The sequence below is a fragment of the Perognathus longimembris genome, chromosome 23 (assembly GCF_023159225.1).
Source record: "Perognathus longimembris pacificus isolate PPM17 chromosome 23, ASM2315922v1, whole genome shotgun sequence".
NCBI lineage: Eukaryota > Metazoa > Chordata > Mammalia > Rodentia > Heteromyidae > Perognathus > Perognathus longimembris.
Genome location: NC_063183.1, coordinates 15353867 through 15379952, shown reverse-complemented (window position 1 = coordinate 15379952; position 26086 = coordinate 15353867). Strand labels below are relative to the sequence as shown.

At 50.0% G+C, this 26086-nt stretch overlaps 1 protein-coding gene across 4 annotated transcripts; it reads right to left on the bottom strand.

Moving 5' to 3' along the window:
* Window positions 1–1153: 1153 nt before the first annotated feature.
* Window positions 1154–22630, bottom strand: Slx4 (SLX4 structure-specific endonuclease subunit). Of its 4 annotated transcripts, none has more exons than XM_048333289.1 (15): window positions 22150–22630; window positions 18862–19605; window positions 16541–16765; window positions 14818–15007; window positions 13670–13882; window positions 11295–11494; window positions 10884–11203; window positions 10047–10257; window positions 9593–9681; window positions 8742–8888; window positions 8287–8453; window positions 5206–7415; window positions 3381–3477; window positions 2632–3057; window positions 1154–2245 (listed from the first exon to the last, which is right to left on the bottom strand). In XM_048333289.1, the coding sequence occupies exons 2-15, from the start codon at window positions 19214–19216 to the stop codon at window positions 1906–1908; spliced, it is 5190 nt and encodes a 1729-aa protein (XP_048189246.1). In that variant the 5' UTR covers window positions 19217–19605; window positions 22150–22630; the 3' UTR covers window positions 1154–1905. The 4 variants fall into 4 exon arrangements, with proteins under 4 accessions (XP_048189246.1, XP_048189243.1, XP_048189245.1 ...); XM_048333286.1 differs by having other exon boundaries at window positions 1155–2245; window positions 3381–3480; XM_048333288.1 differs by lacking the exon at window positions 22150–22630 and adding an exon at window positions 21856–22084 and having other exon boundaries at window positions 1155–2245; window positions 3381–3480.
* Window positions 22631–26086: the final 3456 nt, after the last annotated feature.

Sequence of the window (26086 nt, the reverse complement as noted above, 5' to 3'; positions counted from 1 at the left end):
ATGATCAAGTTGTGCACACCCATTCTGCTGCAGGGTGCCATTTTCCTTCTTATGTGAATTCCTCAGCTTCTAGAAGAGATCTCCTCCGCGGAGCAGCCCTGTGCCCGCCTAGCTTCTCCAGCTGGCTACAGGTGCCCAGAGGCTGTTGCGCATACTGCTCTTGGCCTGAGCAGCTCTGTGGAAGGGGCTGGCTCCTCTAGATGTGTTGCATGCCGCGGGTGATAGCTGTGCCTTTGCTGCAGTGGCCACTGTGGTAGCAGTAGCTGCTTCACCAGTCATTGTAGAACAAGGAAACACAGTTTCACACACCTTGGCTGGCCATTACACCGGTGCCCAGCCTCAGCCCTGCGGGTCCTCAAGAGCTCGCAAGAGGAGGGTGAGGTTCAGATTTAGTCACCAGGCTCGCTCTCTCAACTATTCTCACCTCCACATGGTAACATGGGGGTTCTTCACCTCACTTTGGTCACTGTAGCCCTTCTGAAGACAGGGGGTTCCCAACCCCTCTCCAAGAAGGGCTACAAAACATCTAAACCACGAGCTCTGCAGTTGGTCATTCAAGGACCCCAGCCCTCTTTCCATCTTGCTAACTCCTCCTATGTCCCCAAGACAGCCTTCCTACAAAAGCCCTCAGGGCAATCTTTGGCTTGATTCAGACTATCTCACCCATAAGTGTCTGCCATGGACGTGGTCAGCTGGAACTGTCTAGTCATGGCCAGGACAGTTTTCCCTCCCTAAGGAGGGACTGCTTTCCCCGCTCACTAGCCCTCTTCCACCAAGCTGGCCCTGATCTCTCACCAAGCCCTGATCCCTGTTGCCCTGCCCTCATTCACCTGCTAACACGGCAGGGTCTAGAGCAGGGGATGAGGACACCCTCGAGATGTATGTTCCTCCCACAGGCCGCCTAGAGCTATCTGCCTGTACCTATATAACTTTGTATGGCTGGAGGATAAATATCCAAATGGCCCTTGTCAGAAAAAAGGAGCCCCACTAGATCTAGAGGGATCCACTATGCCGATGACACCCTTGGGTCTTGAGCAGTGGGAGCTGGGGCTCAGTGCCTCCCACAGTGCCATTTGGTGTGGGGACGGACAGGGAGTGCACATGAGAAATGAACCTATGTATCTATTATCTAGGAACCAAAGAGAAATGGGAGAATCAGCAGCCACTGAACTTGTGGCCTGCATCACTACAATTTTACTGGAACATTTCTATGAAGCCTTCATTTTATTGCACATCATAAAAAAAACCAACTGCACTGTGTTTACGATGACGAGGTCATTTGCAGGCTGTGGAGGCCCAACGTTCCCTGTGTGTTCCACACTGCTGCTGGTTGAGGCAGCTTTGACACATGTGAATGGAACCCGCTACCACACACCATGTCTGTTTTAGGGGCTTCAGACTTGAGCCCTTGTCCCCTGGCTCATCTGGAGACTGCTGGTGATGACAGGTGTCTGGGAGTAACACCTGGGTGTGGGGTGGGACGCGTGCATGCCTGGTCTGCTGGTGGCGGCTGGGATTAGCCTGAGCACTGGGGAGGCAGGCAGATAGCAGATCTGATGCCTACCTCAGTGTACTCTGGGGCAGTTGTGCTTGGGGCCTAGCACCCCACTGACAGATGGGGAACAGCCAAGGCCTCATGAACACATGGCGGGGGTTGAGGGGGCTCTACTGTGCTAGAGGGAGACAAACTGTGTTGACCGAGGAAGGGTCAGATCCTAAAAGCAGTGGGCAACATGGCCCAGCTGGTGGAGAGCAGAGGCAGGGGTGCAGGCATGTCCATTGTTCAGGCACAGGCTGATGTTCCAGCGTGACATGCCTGTGGATCCTGCCCCCCATGGGCTCCAAGGCTCTCACACAGACGTCCTGTGGAGTGGAGCAGAGCAGAGTGGGGAGGGTGGGGGCTGGTTAATTCCGCTCCTTTCTCTTCCTGCCCAGGCGCTGCTGCCCCCTCCTCTTGAGCTTCTCCTTCCGTGATGCAGCAGTGGTGAAGGTGATGCACTGGGTGTCCAGGATGTCCAGCAGCTTTGCTGTGGCCACATGGATGCCATCCCGCTTCAACTCAGCCTGTAGCTCCGACAGCTCGAGGGGCTGGTACATCAGCACCTTCTGGTACAGTGCCGGCTTAGAGCGGACATAGCATCTCAGTGTCTCCTCCATGTCTGCTGTCTGGATGGCTGCCTGCGAAGCGCTCACCTCCTCCCCTTCCCCTGCAGACTCCAGGGGAGCTCCAAACTCGCAGGAAGAACTGGAAAGAACAGATGACATGTTGTGATACCCCTTGGATAAAGGTAGGTTTGACAGGGGGAGGTTCTGTGGCTCAGTGGAACCTGCCACATAACAGGGACAACCCCCCAGGGGAGCAAGGTGTTCCTCAGAGTGCCCTGCGGGCAGCTGTGTTCCCAGGCTCTGCAGCTGGGCTGGCTGGAGATCCCTACTCAGCTGGAGAGCCAGGGTGAGACAGGGCCTGCTGGGGGGAGGGAAATGGCTTTCTACATCACCGGCGTTTTTAACGGCTCATGCCCGAAGTCACTGGGCTCTGGACACTGGCCATCAAGTCTCGCTGACACCCTCTCAGCCCTGCTGCTCAGAGGACATCGAGTGGTGCTGACCCTGTGGCCTCCATCTGGTTACCTTTGTGAGCTAAAGGAGCTGTCGCTGCTGTCCACAGAGGTGGCCACTGACTCCTGGGAGCCTAGGAACTGGGTGTCACCATCAGGACCTGGAGAGCCTAGGGGTGGCCGGCCAGCTGGTGACCTGCTCGGAAGTGTGATGCTTTCGCTGGGCGGCAGCACACAATGCCGGGGGCTCTTGGTCTTCATAGGCCCCTTGGACCTTTGGGTCCCAGGACTCAGAGATGCTTTGAGCTGGGTATGGCCTCTGGTGCTCAAAGGCTTGTCAGTCTCAGTCGTGAGGGTCTGGCTGGAAGGCACCTCGGGGGGCACCTGTGAGGGTGGGATTTCATCCTCAGATTCTGACTCCAGGGTCTGGTGTGTATACTGAAAAATCTCTTTTAGTTTTAGAACCATCTGGCGTTTGGGCAATGGGCGGACTCCAAACCTGCACAGAGGAACAGAGAGCAGCATTCACTTAGACACTGTGCCTGCCTACAGTCTCATTTCCACCAGGGTGGAATGTTGAGACCTGTTTCCCAGAGACCTAAGTCTCATTTGTTGGTTTCTTGGGGTCAAATAACCTGGAAACATAATGCAGAAAGCCAGACAGGTCCCTGCCACAGCCATGTGCTTCCTGAAGACAGCTGGCAGGACTTCCCTCCCACTCACAGCCAGCCGCAGGGCCACGGGCAGGACCTTGGCTTCCCAGGCCCAATCAAGCACAGGATGGAAAAGACCAGGTATAAGAAAGCACTGAAGAACACCCACCTGTCCAATTCTTTCTTCAGCACTGGGGTCTCCATGATGGAGTATCTTGGCATTGGAGTTATAGGCACTTTGGGGGGCAGATTCTTCTGATTAGCACCTCCTGGGCAAACAAGAAACATAGGTCTCAGTGTGAGGGAGATGGGTTTGTTATCACTCCCAGTCCTGGAAGTGTCACGAGGAGAAATACAGCACTGAAAGACTCCATCTAGCACAGGGCAGATCAGGGCAGGCACTTCTCCAAGGAAGATGGAGAATGACCAGTGAGCACACAAAGATGTGCCATCATGGGCGTGTTAGTCAAAACCACACACTAGTGTGGCTGGGACAAAAAGCACAGGAACAAGTGTGCAGGTGGGGATAGGAGGCACTGGAGCCTCACACACTTGCCTAATCCTAAGGGCCCAGATCAGGTGCTTGATCTCAAGGCTGCTGCTTCAGGGATTTTTTTTTTTGTCAATCCTGGGGCTTGAACTCTGGGTCTTGGCACTGTCCGGAAGCATTTTTGCTCAAGGCTAGCACTCTACCACTTTGAGCCATACCACTTCTGGTTTTTCAGTGGTTAATTGGAAATCAGACTCTCACAGGGACTTTTCTGCCTGAGTTGGCTTTGAACAGAGATTCTCAGATCTCAGTCTCCTGAGTAGCTTGGATTACAGGTATGAGCCACTGGTGCCTGGCTCAGAGATGTTTTTTAAATAAGTGTCCAGGTGAACATTTAAGTGGAGACCAGGAAGGTTGAGGAAAAGCTGAGTAGCCATGAAGTAGATACCTGGTAGCTCTCTGAGTCTTCCTTGCTGTGGAGAAGAGTCTGGTAGGCAATGGGAGAATCCAGGTGAGCAAGGCCTTTAGCATTGCAAGCCAAGATCATTTTTACCATTCACCAGACCCATTAGTGTAAAGCAGTGTAAAACATAAGACCTAGCCCGGCCCTGGTGGCTTACTAGCTACTCAGAAGGCTGAGATCTGAGGATCACGGTTCAAAGCTAGCCTGGAATACTACATAGCAATTAGGAATGGTGAAATATTGTTATTCGCAGGGAAATGGTCAGAACTCAAACAAATAATGTTGAGCGAGACAAGCCTAGAACACAGAAAACAAAGGGGCATGATCTCCCTGATATATGACTGTTAACAAAGGGAGACAGAGAGACAGTAGAGACCAAGTCTGTGAAACCAAAAATTGCTTGTCAAATAGTATTCCCCACAGGATTGGGGCAGCGACCCAACAGTATGTAACTAAAACCAAACAATTACTCAACATATAAAGGTCAAAAATTGACCTCTCAGGGGAATACAATAGCTCAAAAGCTAGGTATGTACGTTCATATAAGACTACTGTCGACATATGGTCTAATATCGACATTACATTTAAAGCCCTAGGCGAACTTTCTTGGGCGTGGCCACGTGGCTACTGTATATGTTCTTGATACATTGTATATTGTATATGTCTACCTGACCTAGAGAAGGGATAGAAAAACAGGGCGTAAGATATCACAAGAAATGTACACACTGCCCTACTATGTAACTGTACCCTTTTTGTACAACACCTTGTCAAAAAATTTGTGTTCAATTAATAAATTAAATTAAAAAAAAAAGCTAGCCTGGACAGAAAAGCCTGTGAGACTCTTATCTCCAATTAACCACTAGGAAACCGGAAGTAGCGCTGTGGCTTAAGTGGCAGAGCACTAGCCTTGAGCTGAATTGAATTGCTCAGGGACAGGGCCCAGGCCAAGTTTAAGCCCCATAACCAATTAAAAAAAAACACCAAAATCCAGACAAAACAAAATAAAACATAAGGCCCCTCCCTGGCCTCCAGGCCACTTACTTGGTGTCTCTGGCCTTGCTCGTTTCTGAGTTTGGGCATGTGGTGTCTGGGCTCCAAAAGGAGCCTCTGGAGAGATCTCCTCTTCCTCATCCCAGTCTTCCCACAAAGCTGGGTTCAGAAAGCTCAGACGGTTGCTTCCTCCTGGGGTGCTGGCCCGTGGGGACCGCTCTGGAAGCTCTCCCTGGGCAGTGAAGCTTCCCTGGTTTAGGGTGGTATCTGGCAGTCCTGGGGAGTAGCAGCCACCATTGTCCAGGGCCTCCTGGGTCCTACTTCTGGGACTGCTGGTGCTCAGAGGGCCGGTTCGCTCCAGGTTCAAGTGGTCAATTGGAATTGGTGAAAGAGGCTCAGCATGCCAAGAGCAGTTATCCACTGGAATTGGGGGGTCACTGTCTAGCAGGGGGCTGCTGTTTGCCCGATGGGAGGTGGCCTCCTCCTCCTCATCTTCGCTGTCTCCAACTTCCACCACTTCGCTCACAGCAATCTCATTTGGCAGACCCAGCCGCTGTGGAGAGCATTTCTGGTATTGCCTAGTGAAATCAGGGCAGCCTCTTGAGACAGGACTTGGTGCCAGCAAAGAGAGCCTGTGGCGCCTGGGGTATGGGCAGGTGACAGGTGACATATGTGGCATGATTACCGAGAACTTCTGTGTTGTTTCCATCTCAGCCCTACATTCTGTGGAGGCCTCGGGCAGGTGCTGAGCCTTCTTGTCCACTGGGGTCCTCATCCTGAGGCTTGTGATTCGGGTCTGTGATGAGCAGTCACGGCTCCTGTTGGCCAAGGGGGTGGCAGGTACCATCCATGAGTTATCTGTGGTGTTATCCTCCTCAGGGCTACTCTCCTGGTCACAGAACAGCTCAGGTGTCCCTCTGCTGCCCACCGGGACCTGACTCTCCAGTTGCCTCTCCCCTTCCTCTGGCTGCAGCCTAACTTCTCTTCTCCGTGGGCTTGGAGAGTTTTCCTGATCTGCGTCCACATCTATGACTGAAAATAACTCAGAGGACTTGAGGCTGGTGTCTAGGACATTTCTTCCAGGGGGATCATTAGAAACTGACTTCGCTTTAGTGTGTTCTAGCTCTAGCTCTTCATCTGAATCCAGTAAAAGGATGACTTCATCCTCTTTGTTCACGTGGGATGAAGGATTCTGGGACCTGGAACTCAAGCGGTCAGATTTTGACTGGGTCAGATCAATGGGTTGAGAATTTTTGGGGGAAATCTGAATGCTCTTATTTTTGCCTTTCAATGTGGAACTCCGTCTTTTGCTTCTCTGCTGGCCTGGCTCCTTCAGTAATGTGAGATAGCTACTGTCCCTCTTGCGCTTTGCCAGTTTCCCTGGACATGGTGACCTTGGGGAAGCCATCTTGGAAACACCACTGCATGAGTGGGGCGTTGACAGGGACAGGGACGAGTTGCTTGTGTGGCGAAGGTGAGGCTGTGACTGGCTAGGACGTCTACTTCCAGGGGACTGTTGCTGAGGGGTTGGGGGACAGACTGTCTCTGTCTCTGACTCCCCAACAGTGTCATTGTGCTCATTGTGACTGCTTGTTGTTTGGAACAGTTCAAAGAATTCATCGTGAGTTGATGCAGGGAGCTGCTCATAATCATGGACTGTGATTGGGAGCGAGAGCGAGCCATCTTTACTCCCTTCCTGGCAGCCTGCTGAAGGGCTGCAGGAGCTGCGGTGCCCAGGCGTCTCCTGTGGGGCCTCTTGCTCATGAGTCTCTGCTTTCTCTGTCCTGTCTGAGCACTGGTCCTGGAGCTGAAGGGAATGTTGTGAATTTTCCAAGCTGGCTGGAGTCTCATCTTTTTCTGGCCAAGCTGACTCCATTTGTTCTGCCTTCTCCAACTTTTCGTTCCCCTCGACTCCTGGCTGGGAAGGCTCAGCACCTGGACTGTCCTCCCTGAGCAGGTCAATGTCCTTGTCTTGGTCTGTTGCTTTTTCCTCTTGAAGCAACTTCCTTTGAGTCGCTGCAAATTCATAAATTTCTTCCATTTCTGCTTCATTTACTTTTTCTCTGTCTTCTTCATGGCCCTCAAATTTCACCAAAGTCTCTGCTTCCTCTTCTTCATCTCCCCATACTGACCTCAAGAGTTCTTGGAAAGTCTCTGCTCTGCTTTCACAATTCTCATATTCCTTTTCCTGTTGTTCATGCTCCAAGTCTGTCACAGCTGGCAGTTGTTCACACAGATAAGCAAGGTCACTCACACCAAACCTGCAATAGGAAAACTGGGTCACCAGTGCTCTGCACAGAGGCTTCTCTGGGCACAGCGGCCAGTGGCCAGAGCAGTCTTCCAAAGGAAGAACAGGTGCCTTGGTGTGGCCTTCCTCTGCTCTCCTACACCCAGTCTTTTAGACAGCAGGGACTCCACTGCTGCAAACATGAATGTATGGGACCTCACTGTGCATCACAGGAGTGGGTAGAGCTGCAATCACAGGTGCAGGTACTGCCTTCCTCTGGCAGGCCCTCAAGACACCAGGGGACCAACTGCAGGCTGCCCTGCTAGAAGGCTCTGCGAGCTAATCAGTGCATCTCGGATCCCCAGAAAAGCACCTGAGAGGCATGAAGGAGGACATGCGCTAGAGTCGTAACATGCCAGGAGAAGCCTCCCTGCCAGTGTTTGGCAACCCTGCAAGTGTCCATTCTGGCTGACTTCAGCTACTATGCCCTGTACAGGGCTGCTGCTGGCCATAAACATGGGATTAAAAGTTATAAACAAGACTGGAGGTCTATTTAAAAATAAATATTGTGCTTGTATTAGGGCTTGCCAAACTGGGAACTGTCCTTTAGCTTTTTTGTTCAAGGTTAGCACTCTACCCACTTGAACTATACTTCCATGTCCAGCTTCTTGCTGGTTCACTGGAGATAAAAGTCTCATGGATTTGTCTGCCCAGGCTGGCTTTAAACTGTGATCCTCACACCTCAGCCTCTTGAGTAGCTAGGCTGTTAGGTGTGAGCTGTCAGTGCCCAGCTTGGAAGTCTTTTTGAGGGGCCTTGGCTGTCTCTTTTCCCTGAGCTGTCAGCCCTGACAGCCCTGTCACTGACACTCAAAGGCTATGGAGTGCACAGAATTAACAATCTCAACCTGATGGCCAGAGAGTGCAGGTCAGGAGCCAGGTGGGAGGGCAGGTCGAGGTCTGCGGCATAGAGGTACTGCAGGAATGCGTAGACTGCTTCGGCCCTCACATCGCTCAGCAGGACACGCTGAGTGGGATCCCCATCCTCCACAGCTGAGAAGCCTTCTCTGTTTACCTGAAGACAAAACAAAGTGCAGAGGTATACTGACAGCTGTCGCTGGTGTCAACAGTGGCTGAGGGGTATCTGTGAAGTTCCTGGCCTCATAGCACCAGGCCCTAGGAAAAGAGTGGGCTGCACTTGTGACTTTTCTTACTTCCCAACCCTGAAGCCAGAAAAAGCTCTGGGGAGGTGAGATGGAGGGAGGGAAGGTCAGGCAGGTGTGAGACAATGGGGAGGGGCTGGGCTGAGACAGGTGGGAGGGCAGGAGGGAGGCACTAGGTTGCTGCTAACCTGCATACTTACATACTGAATGAGCAGTGGACATCGGGCATACAGAACAAACTTGTGGGCATAAAGCAGGTCCCCACTGTCTGTCTGGAACTGGACATCACTCAGGTGTGGGTTGTTGACCATGGTGCCAAAGTCAGAGACCAGCAAGCTGAGGGAGTGCTGCAATGGGGCAGAGGAAAGCACAGTCAACTTCCGCCATTGCTGCCTCTAACTGACTGTGAGGTCCCCAACTGAGAGATGCTGGATGCGCTTTCTCTGTTCCAGAAAGTGTCCACATGGTGGTGGGGGGCGGGGTCCCCACCTCTGGGTTATGTTAAGGCCCTTGGTGATGCAGAACAAACCAGGACCCTGAGCTGGTGCTGCTCAGGGACCTGCCACTCCAAGGCCACGTGAGTGACATCACCAGGTCAGCCTTTGGTATGAGATGCTGGGCTGACACTGGTCCTCATGGATGATGCCCAGACCATTAATGTTTCCATCTCCAACACAGGGTACTGAACTGCTGGTTGAGGCAGTCCAAGACACATGCACAGAAGGGCCCAGGAAGTCCCTAGCCAGTGCGGGAAATGATGCAGATGCCTCAGTGAAGCAGCCACATGGGCAATCAGATCCCTCTGGACTCCCAGGACAAAGCTGGCGGTGGGGCTCAGCTGTTGAGGTAACCACTGTGTCCAAAGGTAGAAGGAAGGCGGTCTTTTCTACACTGACAAGGAGATAGGGGTAAGGGGAGTGGGCTCCCTATTTCTGGGCTATCAGGATATATCAGCCCTGTGGAAAGCAGAGATTAGGGGACTTGAGTAACAGCGACCAGGACCACAAGGCCAGGGTGGATCTGACAGGCTGGGCTATGGCACTGTCCTTACCGAAGCGAGGCTGCTCCTCTCGGGGTGCTTCTCCTTGGGAGACAGGACAAACCCAGTCAGTGGAAGTTGGCTGGGTAGCAAATCCAACCCTGGGAGAAGGATTTGTACATTAAAACAATGTCCTGCCTGGCAGCTATCATTTGCCAACCAGACAACATGGAAGGCTTTTCTGGACCCGGATGCCTGGGGACACCTTGTGATCCAAGGGCATCTTCATTTCATGCAGTTCCTCCAACCTCCTACCCACCCCAACAGGAAGGCAGACAAAAGGAGGCTGTCTCTGGTTGAAGTTGAAGGAAATTGTGTCAGACCCAAGTGTCCACATCACATTCACTTCGAGGAAACGGAAGCTCCTGAATATGCGTTCTCCACATGCTGCCTTCACTGTGGCACACCAAATCCAGCCTGCCTGGGACTGGGGGGGTAGGACTGGACATCCCACCCAGAGTCTTACCTGAGAGCTCTTCTGAGCTGTTGGGTAAGGGGCTGGCGCTTAGCCCCTCCTTTGCCAAGTCCATGAGGTCCTGGAGAGCCTGCTGCTCCCTCTGGCTGGCCGACAGTGGTCGGTGCCAGCCAGGACCAACAGTGGGACTGCTTCGGAAGGTGGGTGGCCTTTGAACACTTGGCTGTGATTTCTCAGATAGCACCAGTGGTAGTACAGGCTCCTGGAAAACCAAAATGATTGAGCAGTAATTATGGTGAACAAACAGGTAGCAGCAGCTACTCACACGTGCATGGCTGGACTGGAAGTGCTAGGCAGGACAAGGGCTGTGCTGAGATGGCCAGTCACAGCCAGAGGTAGCACCGAGAAGCTTCCCCCTCCACTGTGTCAGCAGGCTTCCATCATAGCCTAGGCCTGTCTGTGGCCTATAGGTCTGTACACATTTACCAGGAAGTTAGAAGAGCCCCTGAGAGCCCACTGCCCACCTGGTATTATCTGAACAGCTGCAGGAAGGCAGTGAGCACCAACTCGGTCAGGCTAGAGCAGGGATATGTGGTACATGTATTTACAATGCAGGCTCTGGGCCCTATCTCAGATTCTATTACATCCAGGGGTTAGGGTCTGGATTCTGTATTTAACAAACTCTCCAGACACAAAATTTCAGGAGCCCAAATCATTCTTTTTTGTAACCAGGAGAGCCATTTGGTTGCTCCAGAAAAGAAATGCTCTACAGTCAGGGTCAAACTTCCTCCTCTACTTCTTGGACCTTCTGCCACCCAGCTGTAGTATCTGGCTTTCCACACGCATGCTAACTCTTGCATGTGTGTTAGTGAGGAGGGCAGGACTCACCTCAGTGGGCTTCTGAGGCACAATGAGAGGGATCAGGTCAGCTGTGTAGAAGGACTCTGCAGCCAAGGCTCCGGTCAGGGCGCTGCCCTCCCACAGAAAGTTCTGCTTCCCTTCAGGGAGCTGCAGGTACCAGCCTGCCTTTTCCAACTCTTCTTTCTTGAGAATCCTGCTGGCAGGAAGTGGTGGTGTGGTGGACAGTTCCATCTCTTCTGCCAGGAGCTGGGCCACGCGATCCTCGATCTGTCTACCTGTGGTCTCGGGGTCCTGGACTAACAGCTGTGGTGGGGACAGCAGGACTCTCTTCTTGCGACTCTTCTTCTCTAAAGATAAACAGAAGTGGCATAGTCAGTAGTGGATCTGTCTACACATCCTGGAATGGCCAGTGTTAACTCAGCCAAGTGTCACACATACCCGCGCCTAGCCTTATCTGTTCTGAAAAAGCACTTTCCAGTCTGAGTGCAGGCACAGCAGGACTCTGCTCCATCTCAGACCGGGACAGAGCCATGGCCATCATCAAGTCTTCAGATAAAGGCTCTGGCTTCACCTTCTGCCTCTTCTGTGGCTCCTTGTTTGTGGCTCTTTTCCGTTTCAGACCTCCAGTGTAGTTGAAGCTAAAAGGCAGCCACAGAGGAAATCAGTGAGGACTTGTGCTGAGTCCCCAGCCTGTTTTCCTTGGAGCAGAGAGAGGGAAAGGATCAAGGGGCCCTATCACACACACCCATCAACTTTCTAGTATTGGTACCAGAGTTTGAACTTAGGGCTTTGAACTTGCGACTATTTGAGCCACATCTCTGGCTCAGAAGCCATCAACAACTTGGACTTTCACTGTGCTGATTCTGTTCCACATGAGCCCATTCAATCTTGGGCCAAAGGTTTTCAGCACAGTCCTGACACAGGAGGGTCTGGGCTGTTTCTCCATAGATGGACAAAGCTGTCATTGGTATCTACACAGCCAAAGATTCTGGGGAAGCCATCAATCTGTAACTGTAAGTTGGCTCCTGGATATCCAGAAGATTCTCCTCACTGAGATCAGATGCCCTCAGAGGCTGTCCTGGCCACACTGGCCACAAAGGATCCTTCCCCTGGGGACCTTTCCCCTCCAGCAGGCCCATGGAAGCACCTCTGTCCAAGGTCTCATCACCAGTGACCAGCTGCTCTGGGAGCTGATGTGCAGCACCCCTGACTCAAGAGGGTTTGGCATAAAGGAGTCTCTCTCTCTCTCTCTCTCTGGCTGGAGAGGACCTCCTACTACCTGCGTGAGCCCCCGTGAAGATGCAGGGCACAGTGGGAAGTAACTGAGAGCACACACTCAGATTTCCTGCACTGCAGGTGTTTCCACACCTCTGGTTTTGCAAAATCTCATGCTCTTCCCTGGACTGGGAAGGTCAGACATTCTCAGGTGAGGCTTCAGATCTAAGCGAGCCCTAACTCAAACCCAGCTTTCTGAGAACCTGCATACTAACCACAGCCACCAAGAGGGAAAGAAGCTGCTCAGGGGCCAGCACCCTGTCTTAGTGAGGGACAGTGCAGAGCCTGGGCTCAGGGAAGTATGTGCGGGACTCCAGTGGAGCAGGTGTTTAGACCCACACATGTATGCTTTTGCCAGGGAATTCTGGCCATCTGGAGTTGAAATGCCTCGGCGTGGCTTAGCAGAGGAAGGTACAAGGTCCCCTTGAGGGTGTTCAGTTTCTGTAGCTTTCTACTAACCAGCCTTAGCAGGACCCACGTACATCTAGTTTCACCACTTAGAGGCATTTAAAAAAAACAGACGCATTTAATCTGAGAGGTAAGCAACTGGCTTAGATAAATTCTGTAGCCGGGCTTCAAGGCTTCCAGTCCCAGGACACTCATGTGGATATGCTAAATATAGAAGGCTCCAGGGCTGGGAGAAGCCCTGTGTCCTCTGTGATCTCAGCTGTGGCCCAGCCACATGCAAGGCAGTTGCCAAGAAAAGCAGCCACTACTCTTCACTTTTTCCTTTACTCTTGCTAGCTGTGGAAAGAGTTCCCAAACATAGAAAGGCCTGGGGCCTGCACTGCCTTTGCTCACTGTGAAGTTGTGTTAACTCACTGTCCTCAGCACCCTCTCCCACCAGGTACCTCAGGTTTGCGTGTAAAGGACTGTTTCCCTGCTATTGGAGAAGACTCTGACTTTAACATGTATGCATAAATTCATGTAAATTAAAACAGCTCAGTTCTGGTTCTGTTTAGCCAACTCTTTGAACTCTGCTGAATAATTTGAAATTAACAATGCAAAAATCAAACAATACTGAGTTGGAAATGGAGATTAAAGCAAATGCCACATCTGGTTAGGAAAGCTGTCAGATTGTGGGACTGGCCACATCTCAGGAAGGAACTTGAGGAAAACACCCAAGGGGCCTTTCACAACTACCCGCAGGCACACTCAGACTCCATTCCTCCTCAATCCCTTCAAGAATGGACCTGGGGGCTGGGAATATGGCCTGGTGGTAAAGTGCTCACCTTGTATACATGAAGCCCTGGGTTCGATTCCTCCGCACCACATATATAGAAAAAAGCCAGAAGTGGCGCTGTGGCTCAAGTGGCAGAGTGCTAGCCTTGAGCAAAAAGAAGCCAGGGACAGTGCTCAGGCCCTGAGTCCACACGCCCCAGGACTGGCAACAAAAACAAAACAAACAAACAAAAAGAATGGACCTAATTTTCTCCTCAAATGTGTAATTTCCAGAACCCACTAGGACTCTCCAACACTAAAGAAAGCTTTCCAAAAGGTATAACTTGAGCACAAATGCTATATTTGCCTTGTCTCACCTGGGGAAAGGTGGGCTGCTGCCCTCCCTGGGCTGAGCTGCCTGCAGCCGCACAGCCTGCAGCAGGAGCTGGGGCCCCACCTCCATCCTCACTGCACACTGCTTCAGGTGACTGGCTCGGCTCTTGGAGGTGAGGAATGGTTTGCCGCAAATTGGGCATTCCGGGATCTGGGGTACAGAAGACTTCCGTATCCTTTCAGCCTCATCCAAGCACCTGGAGGAAGTGAGCACATGCAGGTGCTGCGCCCGGGCAGTATGGATTGCAGCGCACACGGGGCCCACACCAACAAGGACTTAGCATGGCCCAAAGCCAATCCCCTCACAGTCTGCATGTCTCCTGCAGGTGGCTCTGGACACTAAACTAGGTATGTGTTAGCAGTGGTGGCCAGAAAGAGCAAGGACAGATGCTCCTAAGTATGGAGCCAAAGAAGGGAAAACAGTTGCTCAAGCACACAAAACTTATATTCACAGCAGCTCCAATCACAAAACATGGAAGATAGAACTCAATGTCCACCAATGGACAAAGAGGATATGCTATCCATATGATGGGAATGACACCCACATATGCCACATGGATGAACTGTGAAAACAGTGTAAGTGGAAGACAAACTACTATGATTCTACCAAAATGAAGCGTCCAGAATTGGCCATTCCAGAGCAGCAGAGGTTGATTCATGGCTTCAGGAGCAAGGGAGGGACAGGAGGAGAGATTGCCAAGAGTGGTGAGGTTTCTTTTCAGGGAGATGACAAAAAATCTGGAACTGGGCTGGGGATACAGCCTAGTGGCAAGAGTGCCTGCCTCGGATACACGAGGCCCTAGGTTCGATTCCCCAGCACCACATATACAGAAAACGGCCAGAAGCGGCGCTGTGGCTCAAGTGGCAGAGTGCTAGCCTTGAGCGGGAAGAAGCCAGGGACAGTGCTCAGGCCCTGAGTCCAAGGCCCAGGACTGGCCAAAAAAAAAAAAAAAAAATCTGGAACTGGTAGTGGTGATGGTTGTGAATATTATTAAGAGCCACCAGTGAATTCATTGTGCACTTGAAACAGGTGACATATGTGCATTATGCCTCAGTAAAGCTGTGTGTAATGATAGCCAGGGCATCTTCACCTGTGTGGTATCATCCAGTGGGGGGAGGAGGGTACCCCTACCTGTTCACGTGCTGCCCCCTGCGGGTCACGGTCATCGTCGAGAGGTCCTTGTGGCACATCTGGCAGAAGAACAAGCCCTTCTCCTCCAGGCCATCATCACATGTGGAGGCACCTTCCCTTCCAATCTCCTGCTGCAGGGCAAAGGCCACCGCAGTGTCGCTGTCTGTGGCAGGGAGGCCAAGCTCGAACCCTGCAGGAAAGCATCCAAGATCCATGAAGACAGTGCCTGGGGAGCCCCACCGCTCCCAAACCTCTGCAGTGTGGATGGCTCTGCGGCACTGGTGAAGGAGTGTTGCTGAGTGAAAGCTCTGAGAATTCCTCTTCCCAAATTTCAGTATACACTAAGAAGCTTGTTGAAATGTAGTTCAGAACTGGGTACAGTGGCTCAAGCCTGGAATCCCAACTTGGGAGGCAGAGATGGAGGATTGCAGTTCAAGGCTGGCCCAGGGAAAAAGTCCATGAGACTCCATGTCAGCCCATGTCTAGGTACAGTGCTGTGTTTGTTATTCCCATTATGGGGGAAAGCACAATGGCTAGGTACAGTGGCCAGCCTAGGCATAAAGGAAAAAGGAAAGAAGATCAGGGGACTGTTCTACAAGTCTAACCTTAAGAGGCTACCTGAAGCTGTGGGCATGGCTAAAAAATAAATTAGAAAACAAAAAAGGAGACTATATACAGCAATGTGCAGCATGTGAGCTTACACTGAAGGCTTGTTCAGATAAAGCCCACAAAAGATACCCTTAAATTCCTGGACAACTGAGGAAGTAGGAATATAAACTAGACACCAGGCAATATTATGAATTAGGTATAATGATAGAATTGTGGCAAGGCAGGAGCATCTAAAGGCAAATTGTCAGGATGTCTAGCTCTTTCAATTGATTAGAAAAAAAAAACACACAGGCATGTTTGTAGAAACACACACACAAAAATACATGGAGCATTCTGAGCCATTTTGGCTCAGATTTCCACCCAATTCAGAATCACAAGATCTGAGAAAGTAAAAGAAAACCAAGATTTGCATGTGTGTGTGGTATCTGTTAAATCTAAAAAGGAAGCTACAAGTAATTCATTATAGTTTTCAAAAACCTTTCCTGTAAGAGAAAAATTTTTTTCAGTCCTGGGGCTTGAGGGGACTCAGGTCCTGAGCACTGTCCCTGGCTTCTTTTTGCTCAAGGCTAGCACTCTACCTCTTGAGCCGTAGCACCACTTCTGGCTTTTTTACGGTTATGTGGTGCTGAGGAATCAAACCCAGGCTTCATACATATGAGGCAAGCATTCTACCACTAGGCCACATTCCCAGGCCCTAAGGGAAAATTTTTTTTAACAAAAAAGAAACCAAGAGGGGCTGGGAATATGGCCTAATGGCAAGGGTGCTTGCCTCTTATACATGAAGTCCTGGGTTCCATTCCTCAGCACCACATAAATACAAAAAGCCAGAAGTGGAACTGTGGCTCAAGTGGCAGAGTGCTAGCTTTGAGCAAAAAGAAGCCAGGGACAGTGCTCAGACCCTGAGTCCAAGGCCCAGGACTGGCAAAAAAAAAAAAAAAAAAAAAAGAAAGGATATCTTATCAAGAAAACTAAGTGAGCAACCAACATGGCACCTTTATTGTCTGGCCACATCTGGTGCCACACAGTAAGCCTGTCTCAGCAGGAATGAACTCTGGCTCCTTTTGCCTCTATACTATATCCTCTCTGTGTGGAAGACAGAACATGCTCGCCATACCGTTTCCTGCCGCCATCTCCTCGGAAGGATTCTCTGGGCCTTGTTCTTCCAGGGCACCCTTAAGGGTGCACTCTTCGGAAGCATGACTCAAACGCTCAGGGTCTACTCTCTTGAACTGCTGCATCCGCTGGACGACCAGCTCCGCAGCATGGCATCTGGATGGACTTGGCCTGGCTGGTGTTAAACGGGATGCGGCAGCCTTGGAGTCACTATCAGGAGCACTCTCTGGCAAGGAGGAAAGTATTTACAGCAGCTGTTCTCTCTGGAGAAAGGAAAGACTTTCCCTCTAGACCTAAGTGAGACTCAGGTTCCCACAGGGTTCTTTGCCAATGCGTTTAGGCTTGACTTGACTTGCGAGTGGTTGCAGGATGGATAGCTTGTTAGAAAGAAAGGACTGGGGACTGGGGAGCCACTGCTGAGAAGCTGGGGGTTCTTTTGGCGGTGATGATGTTCTGAAGTGAGATTGTGGTTGCATAACTCTGAATGTACTAGAAACAATGGACCTGTATACTTTCAGAGTTCATTTTTGGAATGTGAAAATCATCTCAATGAAGGAAGTATTGCAGAAACCTTCATGACAAATGTTTCTTTCTAGATCAGCTCTATGACCCGGCAGGCACAGAGAGCCTTCAGTGGAGGTAGTGAATTCTCTGAAGCTGGGTGTCTACTTCACGGGCGAACCAAGGGCAGCACAGGGCAAGGCAATGGCTCAGCAATATTATTCCCCTCACAACCGCTCCCAAGGAGCTGCAGCCAGGAGCAGAAAGTGTTCCTTCAGGAAGTGAAGGGGAGGAAGATTTAAACAGAACCCAGGAGCCCAAACATTTGTGGCATGTTTGACATGCAGGATGGTTCTCAGTTCTGCGTGACAAATGCATCATGGCATGGTGTGCTAAGAGTGGCTGGGCAGGAAAGCTGTGTCAAAGACATGCGCGCGCATGCGCGCGCGCACACACACACAGAGAGGAGTAAAAGGGGGCTGGGAATGTGGCTTAGAATATATATATATATTTTTTTTGTTTGTTTGTTTTTGTGCCAGTCTGGGGTTTGGACTCAGAGCCTGAGCACTGTCCCTGGCTTCCTTTTTGCTCAAGGCTAGCACTCTACCACTTGAACCACAGCTCCAAAATGGTAGAGTGCTTGCCTAGCATGCATGAAGCCCTGGGTTCAATTCCTCAGTACCACATAAACAGAAAAAGCCAGAAGTGGCATTGAGTCAAGTTGGCTAGAGCACTAGCCTTGAGAAAAAGAAGCTTAGGAACAGTGCCTAGGCCCTGAGTTCAAGCCCCATGACTGGCAAAAAAAAAAAAAAAAAAAGAATAAAAGGTCTCTGTATACCCTCCAGCAGCCTTCTCAGCAGCCTAACCAAATTGGTTGGCCCCTCCCAATGTAGCCACTTTGGAATGATTTTAAGAAAATGAAAAGTGGCATTATTTCATATTCATGTAATCCTGTCAAGTACATATTCTTACGAAATTCCCAAATAACAGAGGGCTCTAAACATAATCATAAGGAAAATTCACAAAGGGATTATGTTTTCTGAGACTCATGTTTGAAACAGGAGTGGACAAGCTATGTTTCAGGGCCAGCTGCTGGTCTGTGTCAACAGTTTTCTTGGCACAAGGCCTCATTGGCTCCCATCTGTAGGGTCTATGGCTGCAGCCAGGAACACTGCCCCCTCTGCATCCATGAGAAACTGGTACTTGCAGAAGCCCTTGCAGGGTCAAAAGTCTGCACAAGCCTCTCTGACAATATAGTGTACTACATGCCTATAACCTATGCACAGCCTTCCATGTTAAGTCACCTCCCCTCTCACAGAAGACCAACTACAATATGAATACTATGGAAATAGCGGTTATACTGTATTGCTTAGGGAATAAAGACAGCACATGTTAAGTACACAGGTAAGTTTTTCTCAAGTATTTTCCACCAAGGTTGGTTGAATCCTCAGATCTAGAACTCACAAATAAGAGCTGCAACAGACTGTTTTTTTGTGCTGGTCCTGGGGCTTGAACTCAAGGCCTGGGCGCTGTCCCTGAGCAGCTTTTGCTCAAGGCTAATGTTCTACCACTTGAACCACAGCACCACTTCTGGCATTTTTTCTGAGTATTTTGTTGGAGACAAGCATCTCACAGACTTTCCTGCCTGGGGTTGGCTTCAAATTGTGATCCTCAGATCTCAGCCTCCTGAGTAGCTAGGATCACAGGCCTGAGCTACTAGTGCCTGGCTTTTCAGAGTTTTCTGACCCCTGTTTTAAAACATTAGAAATCACTTCTGATGTCCTCTCTGGAAAGGTCTGGCAATAGTTCTTGTCTGGTTACCTGTTTGGATGCTCTGTGCTTTTTCCCAGAGCACAGGAAACTCTGGAGCAGGAGTAAGCATACCTTCTTCTCCATTCACGGGGAGAGCAGCTTCACTTCCTTGTGATTTGATTGCTCCTTCCTGCTCAGTCCTAGCAGCCTGGCTGTGCGAAGGAGGTTTCTTCTTCACAGTGTCTTGAAAGGTCTTCTTGGTAGCAGGTTGTTTGGCCTTTTTCAATTTGTTTCTTATCTGAGTATTGCTTGAGATCTTTCGTGTTTTCTTTTCTCCAAATACTTCTTCAGTTCCATTTTTTTTTACCCTTCGGAAAAAGCTGGCACAGAGTTCTTTAAAATCATCATCAGACTCATCCATCATCTGACCAGTGTGAAGGCTCTCAGACTGGTCTTTAGGGCAGCGAGGGCCAGTCTTAGGGCATATCCACAGCTGAAAAACCAAACCTGTGTATAACCTCGCTGGGCCTCACCCTCCTGGCTTCCCCTCTGCTTCTCACCCAGCCACTTAAGTTTCCACAGCTGAGCAAAAATATTTTGTTCCTCTCTATAATTATTTAATTATCTTTCTGCAAATTGGACCCACAGTTAAATAATAGGTTTGAAGCTTTCCTCTGTTACAAGTTCATAGCTGAAGAGTATCTTGTTGCCCAGCAGCTGCCTCTGAACTAGAATATGTGTGAATGAGGCACTCAGATGATTCTCCCAAATCTCCATTTCTCGTGAAGGTCGTGGGCTCATTCAGTTTTACATCTGTAGAAAATCAAAAGCATCAAAGTGTGACTGGACAATTGCCAATTTATGCCATCTTTTTCCAGGAAGGAACAATAGCACGTGAGATAGGGCAGGTCTCTAGAGTGACAATACTGTCAGGTGCTTAGCATGGCTTGGTTAGCATCAGAGATATGCCAACGCACACATATTGTTGGCATACATATCCACAGGCAGAAAAATAGTGTGCATCATGGGAGAGTGGTTTTTACCAAAATCTGGAGAACAAACCCCATGAAGGCAAGCTGTCGCAGAAACAGGAAGATTCCCAAGTCTAGGGACCCTACCTCCTTACTCTGGCATAACACCCCCAGCTAGAAGATTTATCAGCAGCAAAGAGCTGCAATGACTGATATGCCCTGAACATAACAGGGGAGAGGAAAGGCCACTTTTCCCCATCTCTTCAACAGATGACTATAGTGAAGCCTGTATGCAATGTTTGGGTCTTATTTACAGCTTAGTGAGGTTTGGGGAAAAAAAGTAATGATCCAATGGCAAAAAGTTTCCCATATCAAATATAGTTAATGCAATCCCCACTGCTCAAGATATTTGCTTACTCATTTGGTTTTCCTCAACTGGACAGATACACCAACCTAGAATCTGCTTTGTGTAGTTGGCTGTCTTTTCTTCCAGAAGCTTCCTCTAATCTTGTATGTGTGCGTGCGTGCACTGATCATGAATGATGATTGCAGGGCTTGGGTGCTATCCCTGAGCTTTTGCTCAAGACTAGCATTCTACTGCTTGAGCTGCAGCTCCACTTCTGGCCTTTTCTAAGTAGTTTACTGGTAATAAAGAGTCTCATGGACTTTCTTGTCCAAGCTGGCTTTGAACTACAATCCTCACATTTCAGCCTCCCGAGTATAGTTTTACAGGTGTGGTGGCTTGGTTAATTTTCCCTAGTCTTTTTTTTTTTTTTTTTGGCCAGTCCTGGGGCTTGGACTCAGGGCCTGAGCACTGTCCCTGGCTTCTTTTTGCTCAAAGCTAGCACTCTGCCACTTGAGCCACAGCGCCACTTCTGGCCATTTTCCGTATATGTGGTGCTGGGGAATAGAACCCAGGGCCTCATGTATAACGAGGCAAGCACTCTTGCCACTAGGCCATATCCCCAGCCCCTCCCTAGTCTTTTAAGTGGGTCCTCTCCACTCCCCTTTAGTCTTTCTCATCACACATGGTTTTCACAATGGTATTTACGGTGTGTTATAATCACATAACATGCAACATTTACTATATATGTTTACTGTGTGCCAGACATGATCCCAATTACTGTTAACTCATTTCATCCTTACAACAATCCTATACAATACAATTATTGTCATTCTTCCTTTACAGGAACCAGAAACAAACAGGATGAAGAACTGGCCCAAGTCACACAGTTTTTGAAGTGAAAGGGCAGAGAAAAAAACCCAGAAAACCCAGGCAATGTGGTTCTAGCCTACCAGCATAGACATATATCTAGATATAGATATATACCTATATCTAGATATAGATACCAGCAGAGATATACATCTATATCTATCTATCTATCTATCTATCTATCTATCTATCTATCTATCTATCTATCTATATATATATAGAGAGAGAGAGTCACAGAGCCACTTCCAGCTGTTTTTATGTGGTGCTGAGGAACCCAGGGCATCATGCATGCTAGGCAAGCCCTCTATCACTAAGCCACATTCCCAGCCCCAGCGCTTGTATTTTTGTTCATTAATTTATCTCTCTCTAGCTAAGTTCAACACTTCAGGAGATCACAACGTCCTTATCTACTACGTTTTACTTTGTATTCTCTTTGGCTGACGGGTACCAGAACTTGTAATAAGTGCTCAACAACTATTTTTTTGAATTCATGAACTTCAGAGAGCTTGACCTAATCGGGGGGGGGGGGCGGGGCGGGAGAGGGAGAAGCACAGAGAGAGTAGCTGGGGAAGGGGCAGTGAGGTCAGTTCACTAGGGCCTGGCGCGCCGGGCTACAGCAAACTAATTTTAGCCCGTTTGATATGCAGATTCCACACGCCACTGGAGTCCCCAGGCCTCTACGACAGCCTTCCACTTGCCCAAGCTCTGTGAAGATCTGCGGCTGATGACAGTAACGGATGCTTCCGGGCGGTAAGCTACGGGAAGGGCGCGGGGGACCGGGACTCCGGCCGCCGTCAGCCTCGAACCGCTGGCGCCCAGAGAATGAATGGATAGTTGGGGCGGGGCAGACCCTCCCGCTTCCCCAACCCCACCACCTACGGAAGGGAGCGGGGAAGAGCTGTCAAGGAGCCCGACGGCCCTAAAGCCAGCCCGAAGATCCCGATCTCGGGACTGGCACCGGGCCGTGACCCAGGTCCCCACCGCTCTCCAACGGGCCCGGGCCCCTCTCCACCCGGCGCGGCTCCGCCGGACTGCGGGCTGGCCGAGGCCGGGGGGTCGAGAGGGGAGGCGGGAGACAAAGGCTCTGCCGCTCGGGGAGAACGAGAAAGACCCGGGATGACAGCCCTCCGCCTCCTGGGCGCGGATCACAGCCCGAAGTCCGACTCCTCCTACCTCCGGCGCCGCGGTTTCGTCTCAACGGAGAGCCTCGCGCCTGCGCCTGCGCCTGCGTCGTCCGCTCGGCGTCTGAGCAGGGGATGGCACGTGCGCAGGCGCAGAGCGGTCGCGCGCGCGGCTGTGAGGGACCATGGGTGTGGGGTGGGGGAGCAGAGGCTTAACTGCTTTCCCATCATGCTCTTCGGGCTCGCTGCGGCGAGCGTTTCCGGATGGCGCGGGGCGGGACTCGACGGAAGCGGCGCCTGGCTGGCTGGGTGTTCGGACGCGCGGGGTTCGAAGCACGGTGAGTGTTGCCGGAGTGGGCTCGAGGGTGCGGGAGGGGAGCCGGCCTGGCCTGGCCCGCCCGAGCCTCCAGGGAGCGAACGGCCTGACGGGACGAGGCTGCGTGTGCGGCATTCGCCGGGTGTGAGGGAACGGTGAGGGTGGGGGGCCCTGGGGTCGCGACCCGGGGTCCGCAGTAACCGAGAAGACGTCTGCGGCGCGGGCGTGCGCGCCCAGCGGGCCCGGAGGCCCTGCGTCTGCCCGGCCCGAGCGCCTCGCCCCCAGCCCTTGGTCGGGTCTCGGGAACTGCCCCCGCCGGCTTCGAACTCGAGGTCATCCGGTCTTTGCTTTCCGAGGAACTGGGTTCTAGGCGTGTCACCGCGACCAGCGGGGGTTTTGTGCTTAAAGGCTGTTCTAATTGCAGTATTGTGTTCAAACTGGTGGGCGAGGCGAAGCTGGACCCCTGGCGACCCTTTGGGAAGCTGTGGTAGTCCAGACGCGGAGTGGGGCGTCCAATTAGGAGGCAGAGCACGGAGGTGTCAGAATTGTGACCGGCGAGCATCTGAGTAGAATGTGATTTCAGTCACTGCATTCACAAACACTGGAGAAGTGTAAAGGAGTAGGTGTGGGGAAGGAAAAGAATACATTTTGAGGTTTTTTTTAAGTAGTAAATACACACACACACACACACACACACACACACACACACACACACACACACACACACACACACACACACACACACACACACACACACACACACACACAGACCCCCCCCCCCCCCCCCCCCCATATTACACTAGCCTTTGGGAGAGCCGAGGGAGATGATGGACTAGAAAATACAACAGTGACACCTGTTGGCAGTTATATGAAACGGGAGCGGGTGGTTCAGTGTATGCTTGTGTGGAAATGCCGTAATAAAGCCCTCCTACTTATGTATGCTAACAAAAAGAGAAAAATGTAAACTTACATATTGTAAAATTCACCCTTTTAAAGTGTGCTGATGTTTAATAGTTTTGTTTATTCATAAGATTGTGGGCCTGTTATCACCGATTCTCAACTGGGAACAGCTGTTAGCGTTAGTAATCACTAATCTGCTTGATGGTTTTGGGGCTTGAATTTAGAGTCCCTTGCTTTCATGTGGCTTATTGCGCACAGCCTGAGCTCTACTTGAGCCACGCCTTTAATCTGGCATTTTTCTGGTTAGTTGGAGATGGTGTTAATTGAAGATAGGACTTTTCTGCCCACGTTAGCTTCAAACCTTCGTCTTTTCAGATCTCAGCTTTCTGAGAGGTTTCCAGGATTATAGCATGTGTCAACCAGTGGGAATGGTTTTGTTTCTATAGGCTTGTGTATGCTGAACATTCTATAAAAGGGATAATAAAATTATGTGGCCTTTTCTGTTTGGCATATCCACATTGAGTGTGAAGCCTCCATTCCTTTTTGTGGTAGAGTAATATTCTCTTTATGTATGTACTACATTTTGTCAGTTGATGGACGTTTGGATATTTCTGCTCTGGCTGTTATAAATAAAGCTGCTATGAACTCATTACTCTTAGACCCAGAAGAGGCTGTGCAACATTACTAATTCACAGGGACTTGGCTGGAATGATGTGAAGGGTGATTGTGAAGGTGGAGACGGAGACCAATTCTCTCTAATCAGATTAGTCTTTGAATCCTGTCTAGAAAGTTTCCTAGTGGCCCAGGGAAGAAAGTCTTTTCTGTGTCCCTTTTTTTTTTAAATTTAATTTTATTTTTTGCCAGTCCTGGGGCTTAGACTCAAGGCCTGAGCACTGTCTCTGGCTTCCTTTTTGCACTAGCACTCTACCCTTGAGCCACAGTGCCACTTCCGGCTTTTTCTGTTTATGTGGTGCTGAGAAATCAAACCCAGGGCTTCATGCATGCAAGGCAAGCACTCTACCACTCAGTCATATTCCCAGCTCTCTCTGTCCCTTATTGGACCCCAAATCTAGCTATATTTAAGTAAATTGAGTTAAATTGGGAGTTTCCTTAAACCTGAGATTCTCATCTGAATCACCTGTGTAATTTTTTTCTTTTAATTGTTATTATAAAGGTGATGCACAGAACAGTTGCAGTTACATAAGTCAGGCAATGAATACGCTTGTGTGATTTTCTTTTCTTTTTTGCCAGTCCTGGGGCTTGAACTCAAGACCTGGGCACTGTTTTTTTTTTTTTGTTTTTTTTTTTTTTTTTTTTTTGCACAAGGCTAGCACTCTACCACTTGAGCAACAGCATCACTTCCGGCTTTTTCTCTGTGTGTATGTGTGTGTGCGTGTGCGTGCACTACTGAGAAATCAAACTCAGGGCTTCATGCATGCTAGGCAAGCACTCTACTACTGAGCCACATTCCTAGCCCTGTGTAATTATCTTAAACTGGAAATTCATGGGTACTATTTTGACACTTACTGAATATATATTTTTAAATCTGAGACCAGCATTCAAACTCTTGATGCTTTCACTCATTGTCTGATACTCTGCCACCTGAGAGGCCTCCAGCCCCTTAAGGGTTGGTTCTTTCTGTTGTTGTTACTGAGTAAATCTTTGGGAGCTCCTAACCTTTGCCTTTTGATAGTTTCAGAGATGATTCTGATGCCCTTTAGATTAGAGTGCATATAACCTGTACCTACTGAGCAAATTCTGCAAGCCAAGTATAACAGCAGTGTTACTCCTTCCTGGGGGAAGGAGGAGCGTGGTTTAGTGTTAGAACTCCTCTCTTTGAGGAGCAAAATTACCTGTAACAAGAGGGTTGTCAGCTGAGCAGAGGGAGTTGGCTTTACTTGGTTCACATGATTTTGTTGGTGGTGGTGGTGGTTGGGGGGCTTAAATTCAGGGTCTGGGTGCTGTCCCTGAGCTCTTTGCTCAAGGCTAGTGCTCTACCATTTAGAGCCACAGCTCCACTTCTTCCAGTTTGTGAGTGGTTAATTGGAGATAAGGGTTTCATGGGGACTTGTCTCTCTGGGCTGGCTTCAAACCCCAATCCTCAGATCTCAGCCTTCTGAGTAGCTAGGGTTACAGACATGAGCCACCAGGGCCCAGCAAGCTCACATTATTTAATGAGAATACTACTGCTGTTGTTGGTCTGCCAGACACTTAAACCAGGGAGACCAGGGAGATAAAGGAACATTTCAAATATTAATAGCTGAGGGTTGGTATAGATCATTTCTGGGTCCAAGGAAAAAGGCAAAAGCTGGATATACTATGAGTATCACAACCCTAATCTCTTAAGTAATTACTTTCTGAAGACTTGATATCTCTTACTGAGTTAATGGTTTTGATTTTGATTTTGCTAGCCCTGGGCACTGTCCCTGAGCTTCTAAAGCTCAAGGTGAGTTAATGTTTTAAAGAATTCTAAGAAAGAAATGTGTCAGGCTCTTGCCCAGGCTCTGTGGTTCCGCTGTCAATTACAAAGCCAAAACCTGTCCAGTTCCTCCTCCTCTGTCCTGTAGGGGTTGAGGAGAACAAAGAACTAATTGTCATTTGTGTTTTGATCATATTAACTTTTATTTTTGTATGAGCTCATGTCCTTTCTCGCCATAGTTGTTGGAAGGCAGTGGCAAGTAACTGGCAGCTGCATGAATGTCTCTGGGTTCTGCTGGGCTGGTGCCTTGCCACTGCCCTTCTGTTGTCCCTATGCCTACGTTACGCATGCATT

Bases quoted from the DNA above. Each gene is read 5' to 3' on its own strand.
- Slx4 (XM_048333286.1), bottom strand. From the start codon at position 19,216: ATGATGGATGAGTCTGATGATGATTTTAAAGAACTCTGTGCCAGCTTT. The intron at 15,008-16,540 runs GTATGGCGAGCA...GCTTTCCTGCAG, and splicing joins GGAGATGGCGGCAGGAAACG to GGTTCGAGCTTGGCCTCCCT. The intron at 3,058-3,380 runs GTGGGTGTTCTT...TCCTCTGTGCAG, and splicing joins CTGAAGAAAGAATTGGACAG to GTTTGGAGTCCGCCCATTGC.